This window comes from Struthio camelus, chromosome 5 (assembly GCF_040807025.1).
Source record: "Struthio camelus isolate bStrCam1 chromosome 5, bStrCam1.hap1, whole genome shotgun sequence".
NCBI classification, from domain to species: domain Eukaryota; kingdom Metazoa; phylum Chordata; class Aves; order Struthioniformes; family Struthionidae; genus Struthio; species Struthio camelus.
In genome coordinates, this window is record NC_090946.1 from 17,914,444 (window position 1) to 17,940,927 (window position 26,484).

At 52.1% G+C, this 26,484-nt stretch overlaps 1 protein-coding gene across 2 annotated transcripts in view; it reads right to left on the reverse strand.

Moving 5' to 3' along the window:
• The window catches only part of DUSP8 (dual specificity phosphatase 8), a 55,158-nt gene extending 35,218 nt beyond the window's left edge, over positions 1 to 19,940 (reverse strand). The window contains exons 1-2 of one of the 2 annotated variants that reach the window (XM_068944773.1): positions 19,877 to 19,940; positions 2,548 to 2,953 (exon numbers count right to left, since the gene is read on the reverse strand). In XM_068944773.1, coding sequence (XP_068800874.1) covers positions 2,548 to 2,778 — 231 coding nt within the window. In that variant the 5' untranslated portion in view covers positions 2,779 to 2,953; positions 19,877 to 19,940. Of the gene's footprint in view, positions 1 to 2,547; positions 2,954 to 19,556; positions 19,619 to 19,876 lie in introns of those variants that run through there. The other variant, XM_068944774.1, reaches the window with a different exon arrangement.
• Between the last annotated feature and the right edge of the window lie 6,544 nt (positions 19,941 to 26,484).

Consider the following 26,484-nt stretch of genomic DNA (forward strand, 5'->3'; position numbering starts at 1 on the left):
TAATTAATTCCCGGGTTAGTGCTCCGGGAGGCCTCGTGTGCAAGTGGAGATTAAGGAAGGGCCTGCTTGGAAAGGCTGTGGGAGCACGTTCGCTCCCAGCTGGGGATGCGCTGGGAGATATTTCAGCCTTGCAAAAAAACCAAAAAACAAAAGAGTAAGCAGAGAATTAAAGCTCATGAATATACCTCTGCTCCTCCCCCTGCAATGTCCCTGCCACGTGGTTATAATTCTGTCCCTAGCCAATACCTGGACCATTATGTAATGACCCACGAGCGGGGAGGAGGGAGCTATTCCCGCACCTTGCTCCTGCCAGCGCCGAGACGCGGAGCTAGCTGTGTACCAAGGGCCCTTTGGGATGGGACCAGCTTGCAGAGCTCGCGGTCCATTAGCGTGGCGGTGCGGGGGGCAGGAGCCACATCACAGGGAGGGCTGGCCGGCCTCTTGGGCTGCCCCTGCGGCCATCCCTGCCTGCTGTGGCTCCTCTGCACGGCTGCGGAGCTGCAGGCTCGCTGCAGTTTGCAGAAGGCATCAGCTGATGTTAACTCTTCCTGCTCTCCTTTCTCGGTCCTCCTGTTCCTCCCCCCCTTGCATTAGTTTTGCTTCTGGTCCACGTGACGGTGTCCACTGCAGAGGTGATCCTAACCGAGAAGAGGGTGGATGCGCCTCTTGCTCATTCCTAGCTCACAAAAACTGATTATTCTGCTTTATTCTCCCGAGGATTTAAGAACAGCTAAATCCGTTCAGGAATCATTCTCTGCAATCCCCTTCAAATCGCCCAGCCTGGAGCATCACTAAAGCAGATTGGAGGCAACTCGCGCCCACCCCCCACCACCCCGCGCCGCGAACCTCCCCGATCCAGGCAGGGTGATGTCACTGGCAGCCAATGCGGACGGCGGCGTGCACGCAGGGCTGGCGGGGGGAGGACTCCACAGATGGCTCCAGCTGGGCCCAGCATTTGATTAATCGCCTGAATTACCCTCACTTTGCCATAAAATTACAAGGGGGGGGTGGCTGGGAAGTGGTAAAAGCAGGAGCAACCTGAGGAGAGAGCGAGCTGTGGTGGGGGGACATCACCCCTCGCCGTGCAGCAGCCCCTGGGGATCCGCACACTGCTGGGGTTGACGGGTTCCCAGCGCCAATGCTGCGCCATGGGGGGACGTGCTGGTTTTGGGGCGTTCGGCAGGTGGAAAGGCTTGCACCAAAGCACTTCCCAGGAGTTGCTAGCCTGGGAGGCGCTGGGATACTCGACCCTTCCCCACCAACTCCACAGACCATGGCTGGAAGAGACCCCAGGGCTCAGCAGCAGGCGCTGCTGGCAGAGAGGGGCTGTGGGGGGGTCTCTCCCCTTGGAAATGCCACAGGCACAGCAGCTGGATCCACCCCTCTGCAAGCGGCACGCGGTCACTGAGCACCATCGGCAACATCAGGCTGCCCCAAAGCAGCACCTAGAGCCGTGCGGCATCCCTTGCTCCTCTCGGCCCAGATGTGCAGGCACCTGAACGGAGGCGAGTGGTGGGGGCAAACCCTCTCTGGCAGCACACACGGGCCCTCCCTACTCTTGCCCCGCTCACAGTTAGTTCTCACCGACACAAATCCTACTGGCAGGGATTATCCTCATTAACCCCTGCAATCCTGGAGGGGATGGCAGATGGGGCGCTCTGCCAGGTGGGAAGCAGGGAGAGGGCTGGTCATACCACAGCACTGCAGAGCGCACTCGTGGGAGGCTCATGGACACACTTCCGTGCTTGCACAAAAGGGCCTGCAGGGTGGCCAGCTGGGCTAGTTCACAGGGAGCCAAGAGGGGGAAACAACCCTCCAAACCTGTCACTAACCAGGGGACAGTGGAGCCCTTTGGCAGCATCTGCACAGAGGGTAGGACCCTTGCGGGAGCTGCCGTGGGGGCATCCAGCGGTATTTCAAACAGCCAGGAAGATCAGGGCTGGAGTCCAGTTCCATGGCTCCAAGCCACCACTATTATTTAACTAGGAGAGATAGAGAGAGGAGCCTCGGAGAGATAATATGCCATGACACCGGATAAGAGCTTCTGGCGTCACAAGGGAGGAGGATTACATGTCCCTGAATTGAGTTAGAGATGACAGAGGGGAGGGGAAGAGTTTTTAGCAAGGGATTAAGCTTACAGCTCCAGGAAGGCTTTGGTGGGGTTGTTTGCCAGCGTACAACAATTCCTAAGGCTGATATACCTGTTAGACTTGCCTGTGGAGGGCTCCTGCGTGGGGGTGCCACATCAATGGGGTGGGGGAAAGAAACAAGTCCCTGAGGACAGCCCCAGGGGCCTGTGGACACATGAGCTCATGTTCCATCTCTCTGAAGGGTAAAGGCAGAGCCCAAGAGAAGTAGCCAGGTAACAGGGTGCAGGGACTGAGAAGCAGGACATACTGGCCAGGCATGGACTGGCCCTTAAGTGAGTCTGTCTCTGCACCCTTGCATCCTGTGCTACGACGGTCAGAGACCCACCCTGGTACATCCCTCTCCTGGGCAAGAGGAGGTCAACAGTGCACAAAGATAGGCAAGGGCCAAATCCCATACCTTCATCTTGGAGGCTGGCTGGATGAGCTCTGTAATGGAGACCTTGTCTTGCTGGAGTCGCCTCTTGACAAGCTTGGAACAGCAGATGTTGACGGAGCTGAGGACGTGCCAGGAGTTGTACTCCACAAAGGAGCGGCTGTCGATGACCAGGGTGCCTTCTGCTCCATTCCTCAGGAGGCTGGCCAGCTTTTTAGGATCCATCACTTTGCGTGGGAGTCTGTCCCCAGCCATAACGGGCCTGTCCCCTCTGCAGTGAGTGGGGGGAAGGGGCAGATGGCTAGGACAGGGAAGCCAGTACCGGTCTCCCCAAGGGGAAAGAGCGAGGGGGAAAGGTCTAAGCAGAGCAGCACCCGTCCTGGTCTCTTCACACGGCTAAAGCCCAGGATGCCAATTCATTGTGCTGAACCTGAAGAGAAAAGAAAGGAGAAAAAGATTGTAAGGCGTAATGCTGATTGGAGTCCACTGCTTTCCCCTTTGAGCCTTTTTCCTCCTTAGTGACCCCCCGTCTCTTCCATCCCAAGCCCCACTCTATCCCTTAAAACTCAATCCTATTAGCTACGAGCTTTATCACAGTCAGGCTTCTCTGCTTGTATTTCCTGACACCTTGACTTCCCCCACCTCTCAGCCCAGATCCCTCAAGTAAGAGTGGAGGAAGCCAAGAAGGAAGGGCTACACAAAGACAAGCAATTTATATTAAGAGCCTCTACCCCCATCCACCATCCATGGGAGGTACGGAAGGAGGCAGATCTACAGAAATGAATCAGATGGTAATTTCATTAAGCCCTGTAGCCCAAGCCACACTCCGTTGTTCCTCTGTCCCGTCACCAGCTCACCGTAACGCAGACAGGGCTGGGTGAGAACAGGTAGCCGCTGCAAGGCTAGTAGAGAACTTAAAAGCACGCCAGACCTTAACCACTGCCCAGAGACCAGGAGTCTTTGTAGCCCAGCCTTCAGCAGTGGTTGAAGATGGCAGATGCCTTCAGAAGACAGTAACAACAAGACAAGAATACAGGCACACTTTCTAGGCATATTTGCACAGCTTGCAGTCATCTCTGGCTTAAGGACCTCCTGGGCCAGAGATTTTATCTCTGAATTCAAGAGCCCTCAATGGAGCTTTCTTCCATGAATTTGCCTAATTGCTTTTTGAAACCATGTCAGCTTTTGACACGCACGCTGTCCTGTGACAGGGAGTTGCACTGTTTGACAACTATTACAAAAAAGTCCTTCCTCTGGTTTGCCCTGAATCTCCTGATGGCTCCTCTGGATGACCCTTGGTTCCTATACTGGAAGAGGCTATGAACACCCCTTCCCTATCTGCCTTCCCCAGGGTTCTCACCATTTTTAGAGCTTATTTAGGAATCTCCAAGGCTATACCATCTATAGAGCTGTTCCTTGATCCTTGCTATCACTGCAGAACTGCATGCTGTGTGTGCAGGCACACCATATGGGCCAAAGTATCTCCTCTTTTCCCTGTTCCCAGCCTAACAGCTCCAAACAATTTGCTTTTTTCTAACCTGTGTTGAAGATGGAGCTAATGCTTTCACAGAATCATGTATGTTCAGCTTTAAGGCTTCACTCCTGCACAGTAATAGCTAGTTCAAGATTCATCTGACACCCCACCAAACCAGGTTTGCCCGCCCATGTCCATCACTTCACAGGGGATATCACCTGCCTTTTTAATCAGCCCCAGCTCATGACCATCTCTCTCCTGGCTGCAGTATAGTCTCTTCTCCCTCCCAAGTCTGAGGCAGTGATGCCCAGTGGGGCTAGCAGTGCCTGGGGCAGGAGGAACCAGGCCTGCTTCACCCTCTCTGAAGCCTCCTCACCTGCACAGGCTTTGCAAGCAGATTCACATAGAGGGATATAGCTGGCTCCACCTTAGGAGCACAGGGTGGTCAAGTCAAGTGGTCTGTAAAGTGCTTCAGAGGAATGAGCTCCCTCCAAGTCCAGCTCATGGGGTTAGCAAGAGCAAGAGGCAACCTGGGGGCATTGAGCTTAGGGTGTCTTCTTGGTTTTAATGGCCCACGTCATTGCAGGCATGTTTTAATGGCATTAGGCTTTAATGCCACTGTAGTCATTCAGAAAATAATCAGGGTTATTACTAGGCTCCTCTTGCTCCTGCCAGACAGTATTTTAGAGAGAACCCACAAGCTGTTGCATGGAAGCTTTAATGCATCTGAATTAGGAAGACTATGAATACTGTGCCTGAAAAGGCCAGCGTAAAGACTTTCATTGACTTCTGCATGGCCAGGATTTGGTCCATGGACTAGAGTAAGCTTATGAGTCACTCTCATCCGAGCAAGCCAGAAGGTCTTGGAAGCTACTGTACTCTAAGTCCCTGCGGCATGGGCACAATCTTACAGGGATCCCACTGCTATGGCAGTTCTGGGCATGAAGAAGATGCATGGGTAGGACATGCCACTGTGGTAACAAGCAGATACCTTGCTGCGCCTGGTACCATACCACATGTAGAGAGAAAGACACTTCTTGCCTGAACTGGGTTAATTCCATTTCACGCTAAGAAAATAAAAGGTCCTTACACTGAACCCAACACCCATCTGTATTGAAAAGATCCTGCTTGGCAAGGAGGTGTGGGTGTGCATGAAATGCCAGCAACCTCTCTGCTACCAGTCACCAATCCTGGAGGACACAGCCAGCTTGCAGAAAAAGGATGTAAAGCTACCAAGTACAAGGATGGAGGAGTAGGCATTTGCAGGTTTCTGGCTCAGGACCACAAAATTAGCAGCCTCCCATTGCCCTGGGCTACCAGATCTGCTTCACAAAGGAGGAGGAAAGATGTCCTGAGCTTCAGGATCCAAGTTCCCAATATTAGGCCTCAATAATACGTGTAACGTTCCCCTACCCCTGTAACACAAACATGCTGCCTCTGCTAACACACTATTTCAACTTAGGGGAAAAAAGAGGAAAAAAAAATCCCTTAAGGACTGCAACAGTGATGGTCTCTCCTGGCACAAAGCATTTTGCAGCCCCGTAGCACAATGGCATAGCTGTCCCTGGCTCTCTCTGGCCCCATAGTGAGCTCGTAGTGCTTTGTACCTCCTCACGGAGACCCCAATGAGAGCTGCCTCCTTGGCGGCGGGTTCGTGGTCCCTCCCCATGGCGGACACCCCGCTCCCTGCGTGCTGCCCCCCCTCCACACTCCTCGAGGGGGGCTTAAAAATTGAAACAGTTCTAATTAGGGGCAGTGAGCGGGAGTAAGGCTGGCTCCTGCTGAGATATGACACACCTCATTACGTCGCTACTGCCTTGCCAGAAGACCCCCTGCTGTAGCTTGGCTATAGAGACAGGGCAGTCAGAAAGGATGCAAATTAGCCAGCTTTTCCCCTCCCTCTTTCTTTCACACTCCACTCCCCAAATCACCCTCTTCTCCCTTCCCCATCAGGCCACCAGGCTGTGACTACCTCTTGATTCTTTCAATTATATCCAAGAAACAAAAGGGAATGGAGAGAGTCAACAGACAAAAAGATGGGGATAATGCTGAGACAGAGGAGTACAAACGCAACGCTGAAGTGGGATGAAAGTGTGATCCGATGCCTTGGGGGGACACACACGCTGCACAGTATCACGGGAGATAACAGGGTCTACTGCCCTGCTCTCTGGATAACATGCAAGGGGAAGCTTTGGGGTTTTCAGGCACAATTAAAGGGGTTTGGGAAAGATGACGCATCCTTGATCTCCTAACTGCCCTGAGAGAAACCTGTTTGGAAGAGCCTTGCCATGCATGAAGTTGTGGCAGATGACTCAGAGGTTACATGGGTGAAACCAGAAGCAGAAGGGGAGACAACACAGCTGAAGGTTTCCTGCCTCAGCTAATAGCTGATCTCCTGCAAAACAACCAGCTAAACAGCCCCCCCAGCACATCCAGATAGACCTGGCAGCAGAGGTGGATGTGGAAAGTGAGCTCAGTCCCGCTCCAGTTCCATCCAAGAGGCATGGGGGAGGCCAGACAAGGCTCCTCCACTCTGCTCCCCTCTGCAGCCTTTTTGTTCGACCAAAAGCATTTCTGCAGAAGGGAGATAACCAAGTGTGGTCATAGGGAGCCGTAACCTTGGGGTTAGACCCAAGGCACGGGAGGAGCTGGGTCCTTCCAAACTGGCACAGTCTTGCATAATCATCTACCTCTTCTTGGCCAACCAAAATGCAGTGTCAAGCACTTGTAGACGAGAAGCAACAGAGCAGCGTTCAGTACTTTTCTCCCAGATTCCCTCTTGGTGGAGCAGCAGTGCTACTGCAGGTATTTATGGATTTTTCAGAAACACCTAGCATCCCTCTGGCAATGCACTGGGCAGGCACTAACACAGGCTCTGCCGCTCCAGAGCATTTTGGAGCAAGCACTGCATGGGATGTAGCAGAAGTGGCTGGCAGGATTGCCACTAGTTGCTCCAGTGGCCCTTGCTGCTGATAACTCCTCCATGCATGTACCTGGCCAGGTCAAAGACAGAGGAGCTACTTCATTGCCAGCAACCATATGAAATTTTGAAGCCAGACTAAGCAGCGGGGCTCACATAGAGAAAACTAGAAGAGCCCCAGCTACCAGGGCAGGCAGGTAAAAGGGGGGGAATGATCCAGAGACTACAGTGCCTCCACAGCACCTCACAGGCCACGGGCGAGATGGTGTCTGAAAAGAAGACGCTTTAATGCCTCCTTGCCTGGGGAGGATACAAGGGGAGGAGAAGGAAGGAAGGTGTCTTTCTGCTTCTGCTCCGCTAGGTTATAAGGAAAGGCAAAGGGGAAGGCACAGGCATGGCCATGGAGCACTGCTGAAGTAAGAAATTTCCTGTTACCTCACCATGGTGACAGGGGAGTAGTCTCCAGAGCAGGGGGGAAAAGGTTAACCTGGAACCTAAATTAGGGTTTCAGAAACATAGCTATGCCCCTCACTTATCAGTTTATTAAAGCCATCTTAATCTTCTTGAGTGTTCCTGAAGAATATTACCATAATCCTTTAATCCCACCTCTCCCTGGAGTGCCTGTAATGAGGAGATGGGCACATGGCTTAGCTGAATGGGGACAGCAGAGCAGGAGGGGCCATGCCACAGCTGAGGGACAGAAAGACAGGAAGAGAGTTTAACGAGCTGGGCTAACCACACTCTTCAGGAGACAGGAGCAAGTCTGTCCCTGGCAGGTACCTCCATGGAAACGCATTCCAGGTGAATGGTGCGTGCCACAAGTTTGACCCAGATGCACACTGCAAGCTGGGCTGAGAGCGTACTTCCACTGCAGCTCAGCAGGGCTCTGGCTGTCCCAACTCTGACCCTCTTCTGGTCAGGCCAGGCAAGAGAGCAAGAATATCTGAAGCAGGCCCTGGCCTGAATTTAGCTGTGTGCCAGGACAGACCAGCAGGAACTCATCCCTGGGCTGGCCCAACACAGAGTCATTGAGGTGGAGGCTACTCCCGTTCTGCCCTCAATTCAGCATCTTGCACAAGGCCTCCAGGAGAAGTACGTGCTTAGGGGAAGGGTGCAGAGCTGGTTTCTCCTGTACTGGAGATGTTAACAGGAAGGCCAGTACATCTCTGTAGCAACCACAAACCAAGCTAGCAGTTGTGTCTAGGAGGGACACTTCCCACATGGTCCAATTGAGGAATTGCTCCTCTCTCTGCCTCCGGCAGCCCAACTTCACTGTAAGAAGCAACTAGTTCACATTAGGAGCATCCTAGCTTCTTATTCTTGGGTGTTCCTCTGCTCTCAGCCCTTTCCCCAGCTCTTTCCACTGTTGTTTGTGATTTCTGTCCAAAATAAATGCAGATAGAAGCAACCAAGACCCAGGGAAAAGGGAAAGACACTTTCCACTATGCAGAATAGCCCTACCATAGAGCCAGCAATTTCATAGCGTTTCCCATTCTGGTTTCCTGCTCCAATCCCAGCCCGAGATGCAACGGAGTAAAGGACCTTAGCAGCACTGCTCTTCATCGTCTCCCAAGGACTTTTGGGGATCTGTGCTGAAAAATTAAAACCTGCTTCTAACAAAGGGAATGGATTTGCAAAAAGCAGAACTCCTTAAGACCAGAAGCAGGACTGAGACATGGTGTACAACACAGAGAAGACATTGTGGGTACCACCCACAGCTGGACCGCGCAAAGATTAAGATGTTGGAAGGGTCAAATTTGGAGCCAGGGGATGCAGGACAAGGTACCCACACATGACCGAGCACAAAACTAAGGGAACAATGATGCCTTGGGACTGGCAGCTCAGACTGCACAAACAAGTTTCCGTGACAGAAGTGAGACTGGGCCTACAGCATGCTCAGTGGATCTGTAATAACCATCCCACGAGCACGCTGTTTCGGTGGCGTCGCCCACCTTGCATTTACTGAGGGATAAGAGCATGCACACAGGGCTGTCACCTCAGAGAAACTTCTGCTAGTTTGTCCCTGGGTAACCCATGAAAGCAGCCATTTCTTAAGAATTCCCATCTCCACGTGGGCACCCAAGAGCACTGAGCACAAGTGATCTGCCTGTCCCCCAGCAGAGACCTGTGAGCAGCCAGGCGCCTGCAGAGCCCTTGAACAGAGAGGCTGCCTGTGGGCAATACAGGGCAGGAGGCAACGGGGCTCCTCTGTCCATCCGGCGTTGGATTGGGACCGGTGCCAATTAGCCACTGGAAGGGCTGCTGAGAAAGTAACTGCCAGCTTACTGCCTGAGACGCTGGCTGCATCACGCTGGCCCCCCAGCTCTCCAGATATTTATTAAGATGTAAAATCTGGCACTTTCGCCAAGATCTCCAGCTTTTTCCTCCCCATCCCCTATTTCTTTCAAGTACTCGGCACTTCACAAACTCCCTTTGGCAGGCTCCTGCTGTTTGAGGGATTCCTAAATCAAGGGACTATTGCTAATTATTATTATTATTTTGCAGCAGCAATCAGGGCCACGGGGCTCATTAACAAGTTAGCACCTCTGGTTTCCCTGGAAACCGTGGAGCTGCCAGGCAACAGCAGCTCAGCAGCCCCAGGCACCACTGATGGCCTCCGGGGGCTGAGCGCCCCCGGGAAATGCGAGGCTGCTTGGGCCTCTGGGGCCAGCGGCACCCAGGTTGGCATCCGCACCACAGCGGGATGTGCCACTAAACAAAGTTGCAAAGGTAACTCCAGGATGGCCCCCCTGCTGTGTCCCAGCTACTCCTGACCTCAGCCCATCCAGTTTCCCTTCCGCTACTCACAGCACCATGACCTAGCAGCTTTTCCTTCCTAGCAAGAGAGGCAGATGCTCTCCAAGGATGGGAAATTCGGAGCACTAGCGATCCAGCAGGAGAAAGCTGTGGGGAGCCTGTAGTAGCCACTTTGGGAGTGATGTAACCTCTGAGAGTTTTTTAGCAGCTACTCAAGACCCACTTAACAGGCATCACAAGATTTCTCTGCTTGAAAAGGGAGCCATTTTTTATTTGTTCCTTAAAATGAGTTCATCTAAGAAGGCTGGAAACACTGCTAACTGCACTGACTAACCCACCTGCAAAGTTTAGCCTTGCCCTGGTGAAGTTGGAGGACACAGAGCCTCTCCAGGACCCACCAGCAGATACCTTCACGTGGACATGTAAAGCAGGCTGCTTCAAGGGGAAGGAGGTAAGAGGCTGCAAGGGGAGGTACCAGCTGGGGCGCAGGAACTGTCTTGTCCTTGCCAGCAGCTAGAGCACGAGGAGACGAAGAAAAGGAGATGGACACTGGCTTTTGCACACCTTCGCTGCACTAAGCGGTGCGCACCAAGAACCATGCCCTTACCTAAGCAGACAGGGCCAGGCAAAGGATGGGAGAAGCATGACATCTCCAGAGTCCCAGAAGCACAAAGGCAATGCTGGGAAGTCAGCCCCAGGCCCCTTTCTCGCACACTGCTGCCCCGTTCACACCCTCGGGGACCCACAAGAATTTTCCCAGGACAGATGGAGCAAGACGCATGCGATGCTGATCTCATATCCTCATTCTCTGCTTCCTACACATTGCTGGCGCCCTCCCTCCCAGACGAAAGCCCCTGGGCATCCCCTGTATGCGAGTGGAGCGCTAGAAACCTCCAGGCACTGGGAAGGGGAAGCTCCCACTTTTTCCCACAGCACATCCCTCCAAGGCAGCAACTGCACCTTTGCCAGGTTTTCAGGCCCAGCTGCTTGCTGAGCTCATTCTTTTATTTTCTTTTCCCCTCTATGCTGCTTTCTCCTTTTAATTCACACAGGCTGGAAGCTGCTCTTAAACTGCAAGGAATACATTGTGGGGAGCTCCAAGTGTGCCCCGTACATGGGCTTTCTAGGTGAGCTGCATGCGATGGAGCAGCACCTGCTAGTCTCCTGGAGTCTGAGCTTCCCCTTGCTAACCAAAGCCCTAAGTCCAGACGCACAGAGGTGTTTTCCGTCAGAGGACGTTGCCAGAAAAACAGGAGCTCGTTCAAAGTGACAGATGGTACATTCACACCACGCATGAGGAATGGCGCGGAGGACTGCGGCAGCCTCTGGCACACGGCTGGCTAACCTCCGGCACGTGGCCTGGGACTGCTCCCACTCGCCTCGGATGTTGCAGGTGCTTCGGCTGAGCCCCAGTTGCCAGCAGAGCGGCAGGGAAGGCAGCGAGGTGAGGGGAAAGGGAAGGTGATGCGTCCTACCAAGCCACGAGCGAGTCGTTCACGTGCACCCTTCACCCTGCAAGGCAGACCAGCTCTTCTGGTTGCAGCTGAGCCAAAGGAAGGGGCCCCTGATCCCCTCCCACTGCCTGATGTTATGCCAGTGGCTTTGGGAGGGCTGTGACTGCAAATGCAATTGCTTCTTAGCCCGCCTCCACTGAAGGGCTCCAGGTGCGCTAAAACATTTTCAGACAAGCTGTAGCCAGAAAAATTTGACTGCAGCCCAGGTGGTCAGTCTGGAGATGACTGCTACTGAGTCAGGAATAGCCAACGACAGCAGAGAAGGGAAGTATCCAGAGTCTAGATGACAAGGTCAGCTTTCCCCCGGCTAAGACTCAGACTCTGAACATGATTTATACAGTTTTCCCCCCTTAGTGTGAACAAACACTTTCATGTTAAAGCCTACAAAAGCCAAGAGCAAAGGTTATTCAAGACCAGCCAGATGTTTAATCACTGCCTTTACCCGTGCTAAGGATGAAGCTATCAAGCATGCTGCTTTCTAACGCAAGCTGCCCCACTTCCCTTCTCACCCTGCCAAGCCGAGTGTTGGCCAGGAGCTGACGGCACCGTCTCCTTTGACCAGCTTGGAACATGTCACAGCCAGGCACAAGGAAGGGGACATGTTGCATAGGACACAGGACAACCAGTCCCACTAGTGCTTCAAGTGCCCTTGCTCCCCACTGCCTGATACCCCAGTCACGTTTGCTGCATCTCCGCTGGATAACCACGTGAGCCCACAGACGGGCAGAGAGCATCCCACAGGCTTGTCTTAGGGATCTCCAGTTGCTTGTCTGCCTTTTTGCAGTAAGAATGGCTAGAGGCAGCCTGGAAAGGTAGGTAGTTAGGGGCTTTGTCAGGGTTGGTCTAGCTCTCTTGTTTTAGGACACCAGACATCATAAATACCTGCCGAGCGCACTTTCAGTCTCTTGGAGAAAAGTCTGCCAGAACCCAAGAGTTATTTTCCCACCACACCTACATGCTACAGGAAAGAAAGGACAGGATTAAACTACGGTTCTCCATCACAGGAGATATGTACATCAGCTTTTCACTTCTCAAGAATAAGTAAAAGTGAAATGAATTTGTCCATCTCAGCAGAGTCCCCAGGACAGTCCCAAGGCTGGTAAGGCCTGAGGCTGGAAGCGCACATAGAGCGAGGAAAGCTAGGACCTAGCAAAGACAGAGGAGCTCCACCGCCATCTGCCCACCTGCAGTGTCATTAGTCCCCCATATTTAAATGACAAACAGCACCCAGGGTCTCATTTAAGAATAACAATGTCACTCCCTTTCTTCTAGCTGGTTTTATGCTGTTTCTGATAACAGCCAATGCAAACTGAGGCACTGGTGCAGATTCTAGCACCGGTTTTCAGTCAGTAAAAGTCAACGTTCACAGGTATACCACTGTACGCCAGCTGAAACTCTGGCCCTCCTTAGAAGACCCAGGATCCAGTTCACATCCAAGAGACTACACTGATTTTCCACAGGATGACGCATCCCCCAGGGCAGTAACATATGCCTTGCACTTGGTACAAAGACTGTTAAATTTCCTGTATACACACAATAGACAAATTGCTCACAGGTTTGGGGTGAATTAGCACTTGTCAGTTTAGGCTCCACCTCTTATCACAACCACAAAGAGAAGTTACCAGTTTTGGGTTTCAAAGGATTACCTTTATCCAGGAGAAGCACTCAGGATGGGAAAAGACAAAGCTAACATTCCTGCCCCACTCTTTCCTTTTCCCTTAAAGGTGGTGATTCATTGCTAGGTGGTTTGTTAGCTTAATCTGCAGTCACATGGGGGTCAAACAGAGTGTTTTGCAGGTCTTCCCTTCATCCTGACCACCCAGACAAACATATTAACCACAGAGAGCCACAGCTTACTAGCCCGGAACCAGAGCTCCTCTGCATGCAAGAAATCCTGCAGGCTAGCCTGCTTACTGACAGCTACGTTTCGCATGGTTTTTGTAACATGGACCCTCTCTTTTAACTGCTATCATCATTGCTACTGTAGGTGGCAAGCTAGATGAATTCATTAACCATTTCCCTAGTGAGGTGTTATTCCTCTCACCAACTCCAGGAAGACATTGAAGCATGATTTTTTTTTTTTAACTCCATAGTTTCAAAGAGCCAGAGATGTAATATGACGTACACCCAAAGCTTCAACATCCTCCAGCTAGTTTCCATGTCAGCAAGTCTTAGTTAACGGTGATTTTGAACATGTAATTGAAAACATACACCAAATCTTGCCCATTTAGGACTGGTAGTTGACCTGCAGCTAAGTAAGATCAGTTCGTTCCTCTTCACCTTTCTTCCAGTCCTTCTAGACCCCACTAGAATCATACTTATCTTTATTATCAGTTACTGCTGAATGAACCTTGCTCAGGTGGCAGACAAAGAGGCAGCCAAGCTCAAAGCAGACAGGATTGTGAGGATGACACAGAATTATAGGCATCAGCATTCAGCAAGCAAACGGAGAATGCACAGATCTATTTTTAATGGCACAATGCAAGTGCTGTACAAAAGGACGTATCCAGGGAGATTCTGCCCAGTCAGAGATTTGTGTTAGTTTTGCTGCAATAATCAACTTCACTCGGCATGCAGGAGGCATTTTGCCCCTTTACCACCCCAGAGAATAACTCAAGGAGCCACACTTTGGTTTAAGGTGGAGACCTGTTCCTCTTGGTCACCGTCCTGGCCTGCTGCATCCTACTGGCTTTTCATCAGCAGAAGCAGAACATGCAGTGAGCAGCAGGTAAGGACTACAGGAGAAGGCCAGGCATTCAGGCAGTGGCCAGTTTCTGGGCCACACATTTGGCCCCCATGCCTTGGCCCAGGTGAGCTAGCAAAGCTGTTTGGGACATCTTTGCAAGGCCTGTTCCCGAGTCCACTAACAGAAGCAAAGCCTCGTCTATAACACCAACATACTCCCTCTCCTTTAGACAGGGTGGTCAGGGAAGGGGTGAACTGTGAAGTGCTCCCTGCTTTGATTTCCTCCCCTGCGTGCACACAGTTAATCTATTTTTCATATGTGAGCTTAGAAGTCAGCAGTGCTGGCACCCTCTCCACACCAGCTCTCTGCTCAACAGCCTCAAGTGCCAAGCAAGGCTCAGCCTGTGCCCATCCGTTCCCCACGCAGGGCTCCCAGCCAAGGCAGATGAAGATGCAATGAATAACTCCACTCAAGCTAAAGCTCGAGGAGGACCAGACTGTGATCACAAGCTTAGAAACCAGGGTCGTTAAAGGCAACGCAAAAACAGTCAGATGCCGTAGATGCTTCTTGGTTGCTTCTTTTCAATAGAACACTCGGATGCTTATGGACCCTCTTCGTCTGGAGTGAAGATCATCCCAGGTTACTCAGGAGAGATTGGATTTCAATGGGAGATGTGTAATTTAAGCGGATGCAGGTTTAATGTGTGCAATTGTTTGACTTGAGAAAAAACCTGCCATCACCTAATAAATGGACTGAAATGTCTACCACAGCTTCTGCCACATCAGCTGAATTAACATTTGCTAGCTTTGTACAGCAGCCCTCCTCAAAGAACTAAATCCCTTATTAAAAAAAAGGAGAGGTGAAAAGCTGTGGATGTGGGTATACCACACACCTATTAGCCAGATGAGTAATGCTGCTAGGTAGAGACAAACCGGAAAGTCGCAGTGCATCATTAGCAGGGCTCAAGGATGTGTGCTGTGAAGGAGAGGATGCCAGGGTTATGCTGTCATTGGAATTTCCATGCAGGATCAAAGCTATGGTCCACCTTGTTTCAAGTCCTCTCACCGTCACTGCCTAATAATAACAGGTATTCTACAGAAGCTAGGGAGAAACAGGATGGCAGGCGGTTACGGAATAGTCCTAGAATAATTTAAGTTGAAAGGGACCTCAGAAGGTCATCTGGTCCAACCCCTCTCTCCCTTAAAGCTGGGCTAACTTCAACATTAGATGAGGTTTTCTTTCCCTTCCAGTCACCTAATGGGTCCTTCCCAAACATCTGGGCTCAGAAAACATGCTCCCCATAACTCAGCTTGCAAAAATGCTACACAGAGAGCCGCTTTCATAAATGGTAAGAGCACTCTGAAGTGCTCTGGAAAAATGCCTGAAGAACACAAAGTCTCTGCTCCAAGAAACCTGGAGACTCAGTCTGAAGATGATACACTGAAGGCAGACAAGTCACGCACGCACACATCAGGATGGGTAAACTCAGGAACTGTGAGGGCTCTCCACACACAGGAAACAACATGAGAAAAGGTATAAGGGGAACGGGAAGAAAAGACGGAAGTAAGGAAGTGTTTCTAGTCCCAGACAGGCTGCTGGCACGGTCTTAAATTAACTCAGTGCAAAGTGCGTCACTTGCTTCATCTTCACGCAGCACAATCCTAGCATTAACCGTTCTGCGCTGGTATTGCTCCCCATCTGTGCTAGGAGACTCTTCATGTAATAGACCAGTTCCCAGCAAGTACCTCCTGGTTTTCCCTTTATCTCAGCCTGGGGTGCTACAGCCCCTGTCTTCTGAAATCCTGCTCCTTTCCAAGAGTCATTAACTCGGCAAACAAGCACCACATGTCACTTTTGGAAACTCTGGGCTCAGAGCAGCCAAGAGGTCCACAGAAGCTGTGCGTACAGCAAAGAATGAAGCCCCCCACACAGTAACCCAACTTTCCCTGTCTAAAGGGGGGGGTCTAGAAAAACAAAAGAAAAGCCAAATAGCACAGCTACAGAGCAAGCCACCCACAGGAGCTGTGCTATGTCGGCCTGTGGAGGAGTGCTCTGTGCCGAGTGCAGCATCCCAGAGCAGCCCTGGCTTATCCCACAGCACCTGTGTGTCCCCTCTCCATATAGGAGTCTGCATTTCCATCCTTGAAAGTGAGATGGTTGAGAGGCAAAAGACCCTTGTGGATAGCACTGACTCGGAGGCTCTTCCTGCTTGAGGTAGAAAGTCTACAAACAGCTCTTGAAAGAGGAAGAGATAAGAGTTTGTTTTTCTTTCTACGACCTTCTGCTAAAGAGAAGACCGGGCGACTGAGGTGTCCACCTCGGCCACAGCTCAGGAACTCGCACCTTGGTCTCTGGCTTGGATTTGGCTCGCGTGGGCCAAACTTTGCCTGGCAAAAGCACCCGTTTTGAGGGCAGCGCTGCCATACCATTATCCCAGAGCGCCTTGGCACCATCAGCTTTTACAGCCTTAATGTCCCTAGGCTGTATTGCATCCCTGCTCACAAAGTATGCACAGGTCTTCCCAAACAAGCTTGAGAAAATCATGAGCAGGGAGCTCATTCGGCTTCTTATCTGATGAATTGTCTCAGGCCCCCTTGCCTCCCCACCCCAAGCCAGCCTGAAATTACGTCAGGTGTCTGCCTTCCCACTCAGCATCAGGTAGGACAGGTGTATCTTCAGAGGAGAAATGCAGAGCTTGAAAAACAGGTTTTAAAGCCCAGAGGGCGTGAGGCTGCAGCAGAGCATTTTTAAGCTTTCCCCACAGGATGACAGCAGTGAAGGTCTGGCTGCAAAGTTCTAAGCATAGTAGCAAAGAAAAGCCCGGGGTGAAATGGCACCGCACGTCAAGGAAAAGGAGCACCTCTTGTGCTGTGGCTTTCCGCAGCCGGCTCCCCCTTAGCATTGCCATTAAACCAACAGTAGAGGGCAAAAAGATCTACAAACTCTCCAGCCTAGTTTAATCTTCCAACTGTCCTACCAGGCAGAGGACCCAGTATTTGCAAGCTCCTTTTCTTTATCACCTTGTTCTTTACAAAATCCAGTTTGCTGCAGCAGCCGAAGTGTGACGGTAGCATCCTGTAAGTCAGTCCTGTAAGTCAAGACTGCCAAGCACTGAAACACCTCCTTTTCCTGCTTTCATCCCAGATGGCCTTAACATGTTCTACACCTGCGTGCACGCGGGGCTTTTGGAGCCAAACCTCAACTGAGCTATACACCAAAGAAACCGGTGTCTGCTCCTTAAGAAGAGACTTAATTAAAGTCAACAGAACAAATCGAAACAGGAAAGCAGCTATAACACGCTCCTTATTCTTACACAGATTTAAAGCAGCACTTGTTGGCAGAGAGGTAGGGAATAAGGATGGAGAGGAAGCCCCTTCACACTCATCCTGAGAATGCTCATTTTCAAAAATCCTTCTGAGACACAAATGGTTTCCATTTTGGGGGGTTTTCTTGTGGGGGAGAACCTCATTTTCTCTCAAGAGGCAATTTGCCTGTATGAGACATACGCTACTGAGAAGTCTCATCCAGCCTTCGGGGGTGCTTTGGTAGTAACAGCAGCATCGTATTTAATTTTAAGTGACAAACTCTGCAAAGGCAGGCACCTCAGTGGGTTTCTCAGCAAGGTGCTTGGCACCCAGCAAAAACATCTCTGCAAACAAATGCCAAGTACTACACTTGCAAGAGTGATCTCCATTAAGAGAGCCCTGAGGAGTCTGGCCACTTTGCTCAGGTCTCCCAAACACAGCAGAGGCTAGATTTCATAATGTAAAGCTAGATCTAAGTCTCCCTCTCCTATTCCTTAGCTTGCATTAAGGCAGGGACAACTGAAAGTCACAGTCGGCTAAACTGTTGAGTTAAAAGCATTTTGGTGTGAAACGCTGACATCTCAGAACCAGTATTCAAGACACCATTTAGATCAAGGGTTTCTCTACTTGAGTTTATTGCCAATCAGCCGAGCGTAGGAAGTCCAACATACTGTCATCCCAAGGAGGCATTTGGGCCCCCATCTGCTCTCGCATTCCCAAATGTCCTTTGTGGTAGTGGCCATTAGGACAGCCCCACACATGCGCACCCTGCCAGCAGGGCTATGCCACCCACAATTGAGAAGTTTTCTTGGTGTTGCAGCTTATTTGTTTGGCAACTGCTACAAGCAAAACCAAAGCAAACCCAGCAAGTCCCAACTAGACTCAAACCCAATAAACCTCTTCTGCAGAGGAAAACCGAACAGCGCAGACCGCTTACAACAGCGCTAGCAAACCCCTCCGAGACAGGCAAGGCCAAACCTGCGAGTGCCAATTCCCACGCGTCAAGTCCTGAAAACAAAGCTCTCCGCCACCGAATTTCAGTGTGAAGGCAGCCATACCCCAAGCCTTTTGCCTTAGCAGGGAAGAAAGAGACAATGCAAGCAAACGGCAAACGCAGCTCCACAGGCAAGCCCGCTTCAAGGTTAAAAGAGCCCCGGTGTGGCTGGAAGCACCCGCCAGGCTGCCAGCACAGTCCTCCTCACTACCTGCTCCAGCCTCCTTGGGCTTTTTGACAGCTGCACCATTCGCTTCGCGGGGGGCAGAGGGAGGTATCTGTCTTCACGCCCCAAATTAGAGGGAGACTGAAACCTCCGGCAACCGTTCCTAGCGTATTTGCGACTGCTCACTGTTTGGGACAGGGATGGTCTTTTTGACACATGCTTTTATATACAGCGCCTAGCAGGCTGTGCTCCCCACTAGGGAGCTTTTGATACTACCACAATCCAAATAAGAAACGCATCTGTGCCCAGCAAACGCAAACATCCTTAACAGAACAACACTGCACCACGTCCCTCCTTACAACAAAACCGCAAATTACTGACCTGTGCGTAGAGCTCCCCCAATGCAAGCTGAAGCACTGACATCAGCTTTTACTGTGCTCAGGAATTTAATTCTGGGGGAGGAGAAAGGAAGGGGGCGAGCAGAAAAGAGAAGGAACTTGTTTATCAATAAAGGGAAACAATCAGGATTCTGACTAGTGATAATCAGCTCTAACTTTCAGCACAAAATCCAACATTTATCACTACATAACAATGAGGGGGGAGGGAGAGATGATCAATTGCTCCATGCACGTTATGGGAGGTCAAGGAGATTATTTTAAATGGGCAGCTTAACTCATTAATCGCTAGCAGCGCCTTTGGAGCTGCAGCAGTGAAGCGTTGCATGAAAACCCCTGCTGCTGAACACATGCCGGCTTCCCCGGGCTCGTTTAAACGCCAAGGACACACGGCGACACTCCAAACTCTCTCATCGTTAGAAAACCACAGCGCTGTTAACACCGATTCCTCAAACCCCAAGCCTCAGCCCCCAAAGAGAAAAACCGCTAGCAAGATACCCCCAGCGACACCGGAGCGCGGCGGGAGCCCAGAGCTCCGACCGCCTCGGCGCAGCCGGGCCCGAGCCGGCGCCGCCTCCGCGCGCACCTGCGGCAGCCGCAAAGCCGCGCGCCGCTGCCCGGCTCCCAGCGCAGCGGGCGCCCGGCGCGCACCTCCCCGGCGCCGCTCTCCGCGCCGCAGCGCGGCCTCGGCACGGCTTCGCCCTCCCCCTTTTTCTTTCTGGTTTTTTTTTTGTTTGTTTGTTTCTTTTGCACCAGCATAATCCCAATCCCCCCTTTAAAAAGCCGTATTACATCTATATTTATCTATAGCAGCCGCCCTACCGGCCCCGGGCGGCGCCGGCGCGCTGTCCGTCTCCCCCGCTCCGCTCCGCTCCGCGCAACTCCGCACATGCCCCGGCGCCAGCCCCTGCGTCCCCACGACGGACGCCGCGTACGCGCCGCACATGTGCTGCGTGCTGCAGTGCACAGCGCGGCCGCGCCGCTCCCCGCGTACGCGCCCCTGCCCGCACCTCCCGGCACACACACACACACATATATATATATACGCATTTGCAGGCACATACATATCTATATAAAATATATATGCCTATGGAGCGCGTGCAGGCGCTGCCCCCGCCCGCCCCCCGCGGCCCCGCACTGACCCGGCGCGGCGGAGGGCCGCTCCGCGCCGCTCCGCGGGCTGGCGCGGCCGCTGGCGGCGCCGCCGGGCCCGCCTGCCGCGGCGCGCAGGGGCCGCGCCGCTCCGCGCCGCTCCGCGCGCCGCCGGGAATGCGCCGGCGATGAGGTCATGCCTCGGGGAAAAAAAAAAAAAAAAAAAAGGCAAAAAAAAAAGGCAAAAAAAAAGCCTCAAGCTGACGTCACCCGCAGCCAATCAGCGCGGCGGGCGCCAGGGAGGGTGACGTCAGCCTCGCCGCTGCCGCGGCGGCGGGCGCAGCGCTGCGCGGGCGCGGGGTAAGGCCGCCGCTGCCGCTGCCGCTGCCTCGGGCGGCCCCCGAACAAAGGGCCCGGCCCGGCCCGGTGGCACCCGTGGCTGCCCGGCGCCACTCCTGCCCCCTCGGCGCCCCGCGCTGGTGTCCTGAGCCTCGCTGAGACGCCCCCGAGCAGCCGCCCAGGGCCCGGACACCCCTCAGCGCAACGCCGCAGCTCCCGCCGCTCGCTGACGCTACCCCGTTTCGGCCACGAGCAGTTCCCGCGAAGTGCCTTCACGTTTTGCCCCCAGGCCACGTCAAGGAGCCCCCAAATCGCTGCGCTTCTCCCCTTCCCTCTGCCGCAGTGCGATGGCCCGTATGCCAGCCATCGCCAGGCTGTCGCACAGCCCCGACCGCTGCTCCTAGCATCGGGCCGTGGCTGGACGACCCGGGACAGTCCTCCACACGCGCCAGACTGAGCTGGCAAGGCGGCCCGGGTGGCGCAGAGCAGCACGAGGGACCCTTGCGGGGTGGACAGGGTGGACGGGGCGCTCCTTCAGGCAGAGACTGCCCTTTCCATAGAGGTTCCAGGGTGACGTGCGCCAGGAGCCCCAGTCCTACTCTTTTGGTGATACTGTAATGCAAAGAGATGGATTATCCCAAGGAGAGATCGGCCTGAGCAACAAAGCGCCTTTTCAGAGCTGACCTGCCTCGCCATTAGGGTTTCTGGGCTCTGCTGACTTGCGCTGCTCCTGGGCTGGCTTCCCCTGGCCTGGCCGAGCAGCGTTGCTGCAGCTGGAGCAAGGGCTGAGCTGGGCGAAGCTGGCTGTTGCGTACAGCTGGGCAAACACTGTCCCGAAAGAACAACTGCCCTCGGAAAACCTGCATTCAACCCAGCCAAAATGTTATGTTACAACTTCATGGCTTTGACTTTGGTGCTAAATCAGTCCAGGCAGCGTGCTTTGAAAAGGTCAAAAGCTTTCAAATATTTTCTTTCCCGGACCGTTCCCAGCCTATCTTTCTGGTCTGATCTGGATGAAGCTGAACCCTGAAGCTCTCCTGTAGGACAGACAAACCCTCCTCCCTTTTTTAGCTCTCCCTGCCCTCCGTTCCCATGTCTCCTCTGCTGATCTCAATCACCACTTTGCTAAACTTACAACAGTTTGGTGGCTGCCAAAGCCCATCCCTAAGGAATCGCTCACTCATAAATGCCAAAGCTGGGGATAGGAGGGGAAGGACAGACGTAAATGCGATGCAGACTGTGCAGATGGCACGTCAAAGGGTGGCGCAAAGGCCTGGGGTTCAGCAGGAGAGCCAGCGAACCTGGCCCAGTGGGTCCTGCTCCTGTCTCGGCTGCACTTTGCAAATGGTGATGCGTTGCCCTGCTGAAACAGCGCTAAAAAGTGGCGGAAGGTTTTTATTCTTACTCTGTGGATCTCCTTTTCTCTGGGAAAAGCAAACGCACATGGCAAGAGCCAAGAAACCGGCATCTGAAGGAAAGGAGCTCCTCCTCCCCCAGAGCAGCAGGGCATATCGCAAAAAGCTTTCCCCCTCAGGAGGGAGGGGGAAGCCTGGGAAGGTGAAGAGCAGAAGAAAAGGGCCTCATATATGACCTCCCCAGGAAAAGACGCCGCTAGGGCCCAGCGGAGAGCCAGCCCTCATCAGCAAATATTTCAGAAGTGACCTGTCTCACCTGACACAGTGGTAGGACTCGTGGTGGGCTCCCCTCCGTCCCACTGTAGGTGGCATAGAAAAGCCCTATGGCTGGTTTCGGAGCCTGCTAACACAGCAGTGGTTTTTCTCTGCCCTTGGATGTGGCCTGGCAACTCCAGCTTAAAGAGGGATTACGATTTAGAAGCTTAGGTTTTGCTGGCACTTATGAAATCGAGGGAGCCTTCCTCCCTGCTGCTGATACGGATGCCGGATGTTTTAAAATTAACTCTCTTCTCTCCAGTCGTTCACAGCAGCTAGCTAAAGAAGGATATCAAGCTGCCATGGTTACTGACATGGCAAAATCTTTTCAGGAAGGGTCATTTCTTGTAGCGCACCAAAGGCTTAAAGCACTAGTTGCTGGGAAATAGTGCGATGCTAAAAATTTCACTATCCCCATTACGCAAGCAGTGCTGAGCCTCTTCCTATCCCCCTTTCCTACTGCAGAAAATCAATTCCTCCAAAGCGTGTCAGCAGAGAAACTACTGCAAAACTGTGACTGCTTCACCACATGTGTCTAAACTGCGTGACCGGATTGACATCGGCTTTGATTTAGGCCTAGTTACCATAGTCAGTGGCGAGTTACTGGTGTTGTGGCACCAGTCGAGCCATTCGCTTTTTGTGATTTGCTGTGGAGTGGTTTAAGCTGGTGGGAGCAGAAGCTGCGGAAGCGCAGGGTTTGCCTTGGTGTAGCTCAAATGAAGCCCCGGTCTTTAGTCCATTCAGGGTTTCTCACTGTTTTTCCTGCCCGTCTTCCTCTCCGCAGCCTTGCCGAGTGCTCCGGCAGCAGCTTGACGGGCTCTGAGCTCTCCTCCCACTTTGCAAACTGTGAAGTCAGCCCTTTTTACCTGGGCAAAGGGCACATGCTAATAAAACAGCTCCAAAAAAATGGCATAGTCCCCATCCTTCAAATGAATAGAGTAAGGGGAAAAGCCCCCTTTTAATTTTTGGAGGGGAAAAGAAGAATGTCTTCTCTTGCTTCAGTTTAGGGTTGTCCATCCCCCTTTTCCATGGGCAAAATAGAAAAAAAAGAAGGGGAAGGGAATTAGTCTGAAAATCCCAAAACCAAAGCTTTCCTCATAAAAAGTGTTATCTAGGCAGAGAGCCATGAGCTCTTGAAGCCTGCTGAAGGAAGAGGATTTCAACATTTTCTTTCCAAACCCCAGCTAAAATAAACGCTTCCAACCCCAGCCCTGGCAAGCTGCTGCCGAATGAATGCCCCTGGATCAGCTGCCGAGAAGATGACTCCACAGCAGGCCGTTGGCCCGGCCTGCGGAGGAGCACAGTCGCGTGGCGGTGGGGTGAAGGATGCTGAGCAGCCGCCGGCAATCTCCGTTGGGAGGCAAGGAAGAGGAAGATGGCAAGGAGAGGCCAGAGGACGGGGAGTCCCGAGGGGCTGCAAGGAACCAGTGCATGACATGTTGCTTTGGATTGTTAATTCCTGGCACTAACCTGCACCTGCACGGGTGCTCTCACGCTCAAAGCAGGAGAGGGTCCGGCCCACAGGCTCTGCTCCTCTCCCACGCCCACTGCTTCTGAGCGAGGTGCTGTCGCCAAGAGCCTGGTGGGGAGAAACCAAAAGAAATGCTTCAGGGATGTTAAAACTCCTCTTGGGATTGCAGGGGTAAGGAGCAGGTGGTGACAGAGGCTTGCAAAACTTCACCTGGCTTTCAAAGCTTAGCGCTAACCCGATTTAGATCCGAATCCTGTTTGACCTGAAATTGTGGCATTCAGATGTGAACCCGTGGTTCTGGTTACATCAAAGAGGCAGCACTCATCTTTGCATTGCCTTCGAACTGGAGACACACAGTGAGCTCTCGGTGTCTCGTACACACTAAATAGGCAAGCGCTATCTCTATTTTACACAAGGGAAATTAAGCAGAGAGAGACGGGGCAATGTTGTTATGGTCACACAGAAAGAACAAAGCAGCGTCACGCTCTGAGCTCAGATCTACCAGATGTTCATCCATTGTCTTTGCCACGGGGCCAGCATCCCTCCCTTTCCCCTGTACTCATAATGAATCCAACAAAAATTATGCAGCAAGTTGCTTAGTGCTAAAGGAAAGTGCTTTATTTCAGATAAAAAGCACTTAAAAAATAATTCACCCTATTGTCCACACTGTTTTTTCCTCTTTCCCACATTTCAGGCTCATCCGAAGATTGATTGCATCCCAATTACGTGTTTTGAATGTAAGCTACGCTTATACACGTCACATTTTCTGCTAAAACGTTTTCCAAGACCTATGATTGTCATTGCAGGCCAAGCGCAGAATCTGCATACTAGATTTTCCTGTATTCTACAGGGATTAAAGTCAGAACCTGATAATGAAGTAAACTAAAACTAAGGAAGAGAAATTGCTGCCAGACCACCTTTCTCACCTGTCAGAAAAAAAGAGATACCTTTTAGCTGACCTGCAATTACTTTAAGCATCTGAATAATTGTTTTTAACCTTGACCAGGTTCCTGATGCAGTTCCTACCACAGCCAGGCAAGCCCTCCTCCCTTCCCGCTTGAGAGGGCTGTGCACTGCAGTTGGGTGGCAATACTTTACCTGGCAGTACCACCACCATCAAATGTCATCAAAGCCTCTTCCTAAGGAACAATTTTAGCTGCAGCTATGCTAGGGCACAGCCTCGGGATCGACAGGAAAAAACTGCTGTTTGCATCTGTTTGCAAAGAGGATGAGTCATATCGGTGCCGGCTGCAGCACAGTGCTCTGTATTCCCATTGCAGTAGGTATTAGCACCTTTGAATTGCTGATGGCAGAAATGAGAGTCAACCCTTTGGTTGCCACAGCTCTGCTTTTACCAAGCTGTGCTGTTTCTGCTGCGTATGTGGCTGCCACTTTCCCTGCAGCCTCCCAGCCAGGGGTGCAGAGCAGCCCGACAGCAGGCCGTGGGGTTTTGCTGTTGGCTTGGTGGGTGTCATAGTGCCTAGTGTGGGGAGGTGCCAGAAGAAGGGGTGCTCCAAGACTGCTTTGCCAGAAACCTGTAAATGCTGTTTCACACGTTACTCAGCCAAGAGCTGGTCTGCTGGATTGCAGTGCTGTTTAGAGTGCTGCTTCTGGCTGCTTTTTAGGGAATGAAATTGCAGCCAATAGAAGTCAGTAAAGAAACATTGACTGTGGGGAGTTGTATGTCACACCATGAAAAGTGAATCACTCTCCTTTTTGGCTCTCATCCACATGCACCCAGGTAGTTACATCTGCAGCGCTCCCAGTGCACCCCATTGAAGGGCTCGGCGTATCTCTGCATGCCGCCTTCCTTCTACAAAGCTCAAAATGGTGTCACTCAGCTTGCAAGGAGAGTTGCCGTGCTTGAACAGGCGAAAGACACTATCAGCACTATGAGACAGCCTCGTTCCTTGTGCAGAAAGCTGCTACAGATCTGTCTCCATTTCCTCGATAAAAATATATTCACGTGCACAGTGTGGCTCGGCACTTGCAGAACAGAGATTACTACGTGTGCATGTAGCAAAAACAGCTTCCATGCAATTAATTGTGGAAGTGCAGGGCTAGAGGTCTGCATGCTGTGCCATTCATCTAAGTATATGCAGTAGAAACAGTCGTTCTGTAGCTCTGACTGTGCCATTAGGCATCCCAGGCAAATGCAAAAAGAGAAAAAATCAGACAGTGAATAAATTCTCTCAGCTTCTACCTGAACATGTCTGAGAAAACCTGGGCAAAAGCATACAGCTGTGCCAAATCCCGGCCACAACTGATCGTACAGGGCACAGGTCAAAGTCAGGGGATGGGAGGGGAGGAGGACGAGGACCTTTGTACCTGGTACAAAGCAGTTATTCTGGAGGATCCAACCCCCCTGGCAGCAGCTAGCTGTTTGCAGTAACCACCTCAGCTCCATTAAGCATGTCGATTCCTTCCCCCTTAATGCCAGTTGTCAGCTTGGCCCTGGAAAGCAAGGCTAAGCGAGGGGTGTGCATAGAAGCTGCCTGGGGGCATATTCACACCTCTAAAGGTGTGTGTTTGAGGAGGGAGTGAGAGGGCAGGGCTAGGGGAAGGAGAGGGGTACTGAACGGCTTTCGTTCAGCAGATCCCAGTCTTAAAAAACGATCGCTGCCCAGTGCTCCAGAGCAAGGCACTCTCTTCCTTCCTCCACTCGTTTTTCCATATATGAACCGTGGATGGGAAAACGATTTCACCAAGCCGAAAGGCAGCATTGAGTTAGGCTCTGTGCAGGGGTGAGGGCTCTGTTAGGTTGAGCATCTTTTTTCTACCCCCGTGATGGGTTTTGTTAGTCTGCTTACCAGTTGCTAGGTTTTTTTGTTTTGTTTTGTTTTGCGTGTTGCTTAAATCATTTTCATTGATGAGAGCATCTGCTGCCATCTGTGCCTCCCCGTCCCTCCCCTTGGCAGGGCTTACATGCAGCCGCAGTCTGGATGGAGAGCTTGTGCAGTGTTAGCCGTGTAACCTGCAGCACGGATCCTGCACAAGAGTGCTTGGGCACAAGGAAGGAGAGGAGACGGCTCTGCCAACACCCCCCTCTCTCCACCTACCCAGGCTATACCTGCCAGCTGCTGTGATTGCACCAGCTCCAAGACTGCTGCAGTGCCAAGGTCCCAGGCAAGATCAGGACCCAGTGGTACTAAGAAAGGACGTGGTTCCTGCTCCAAGA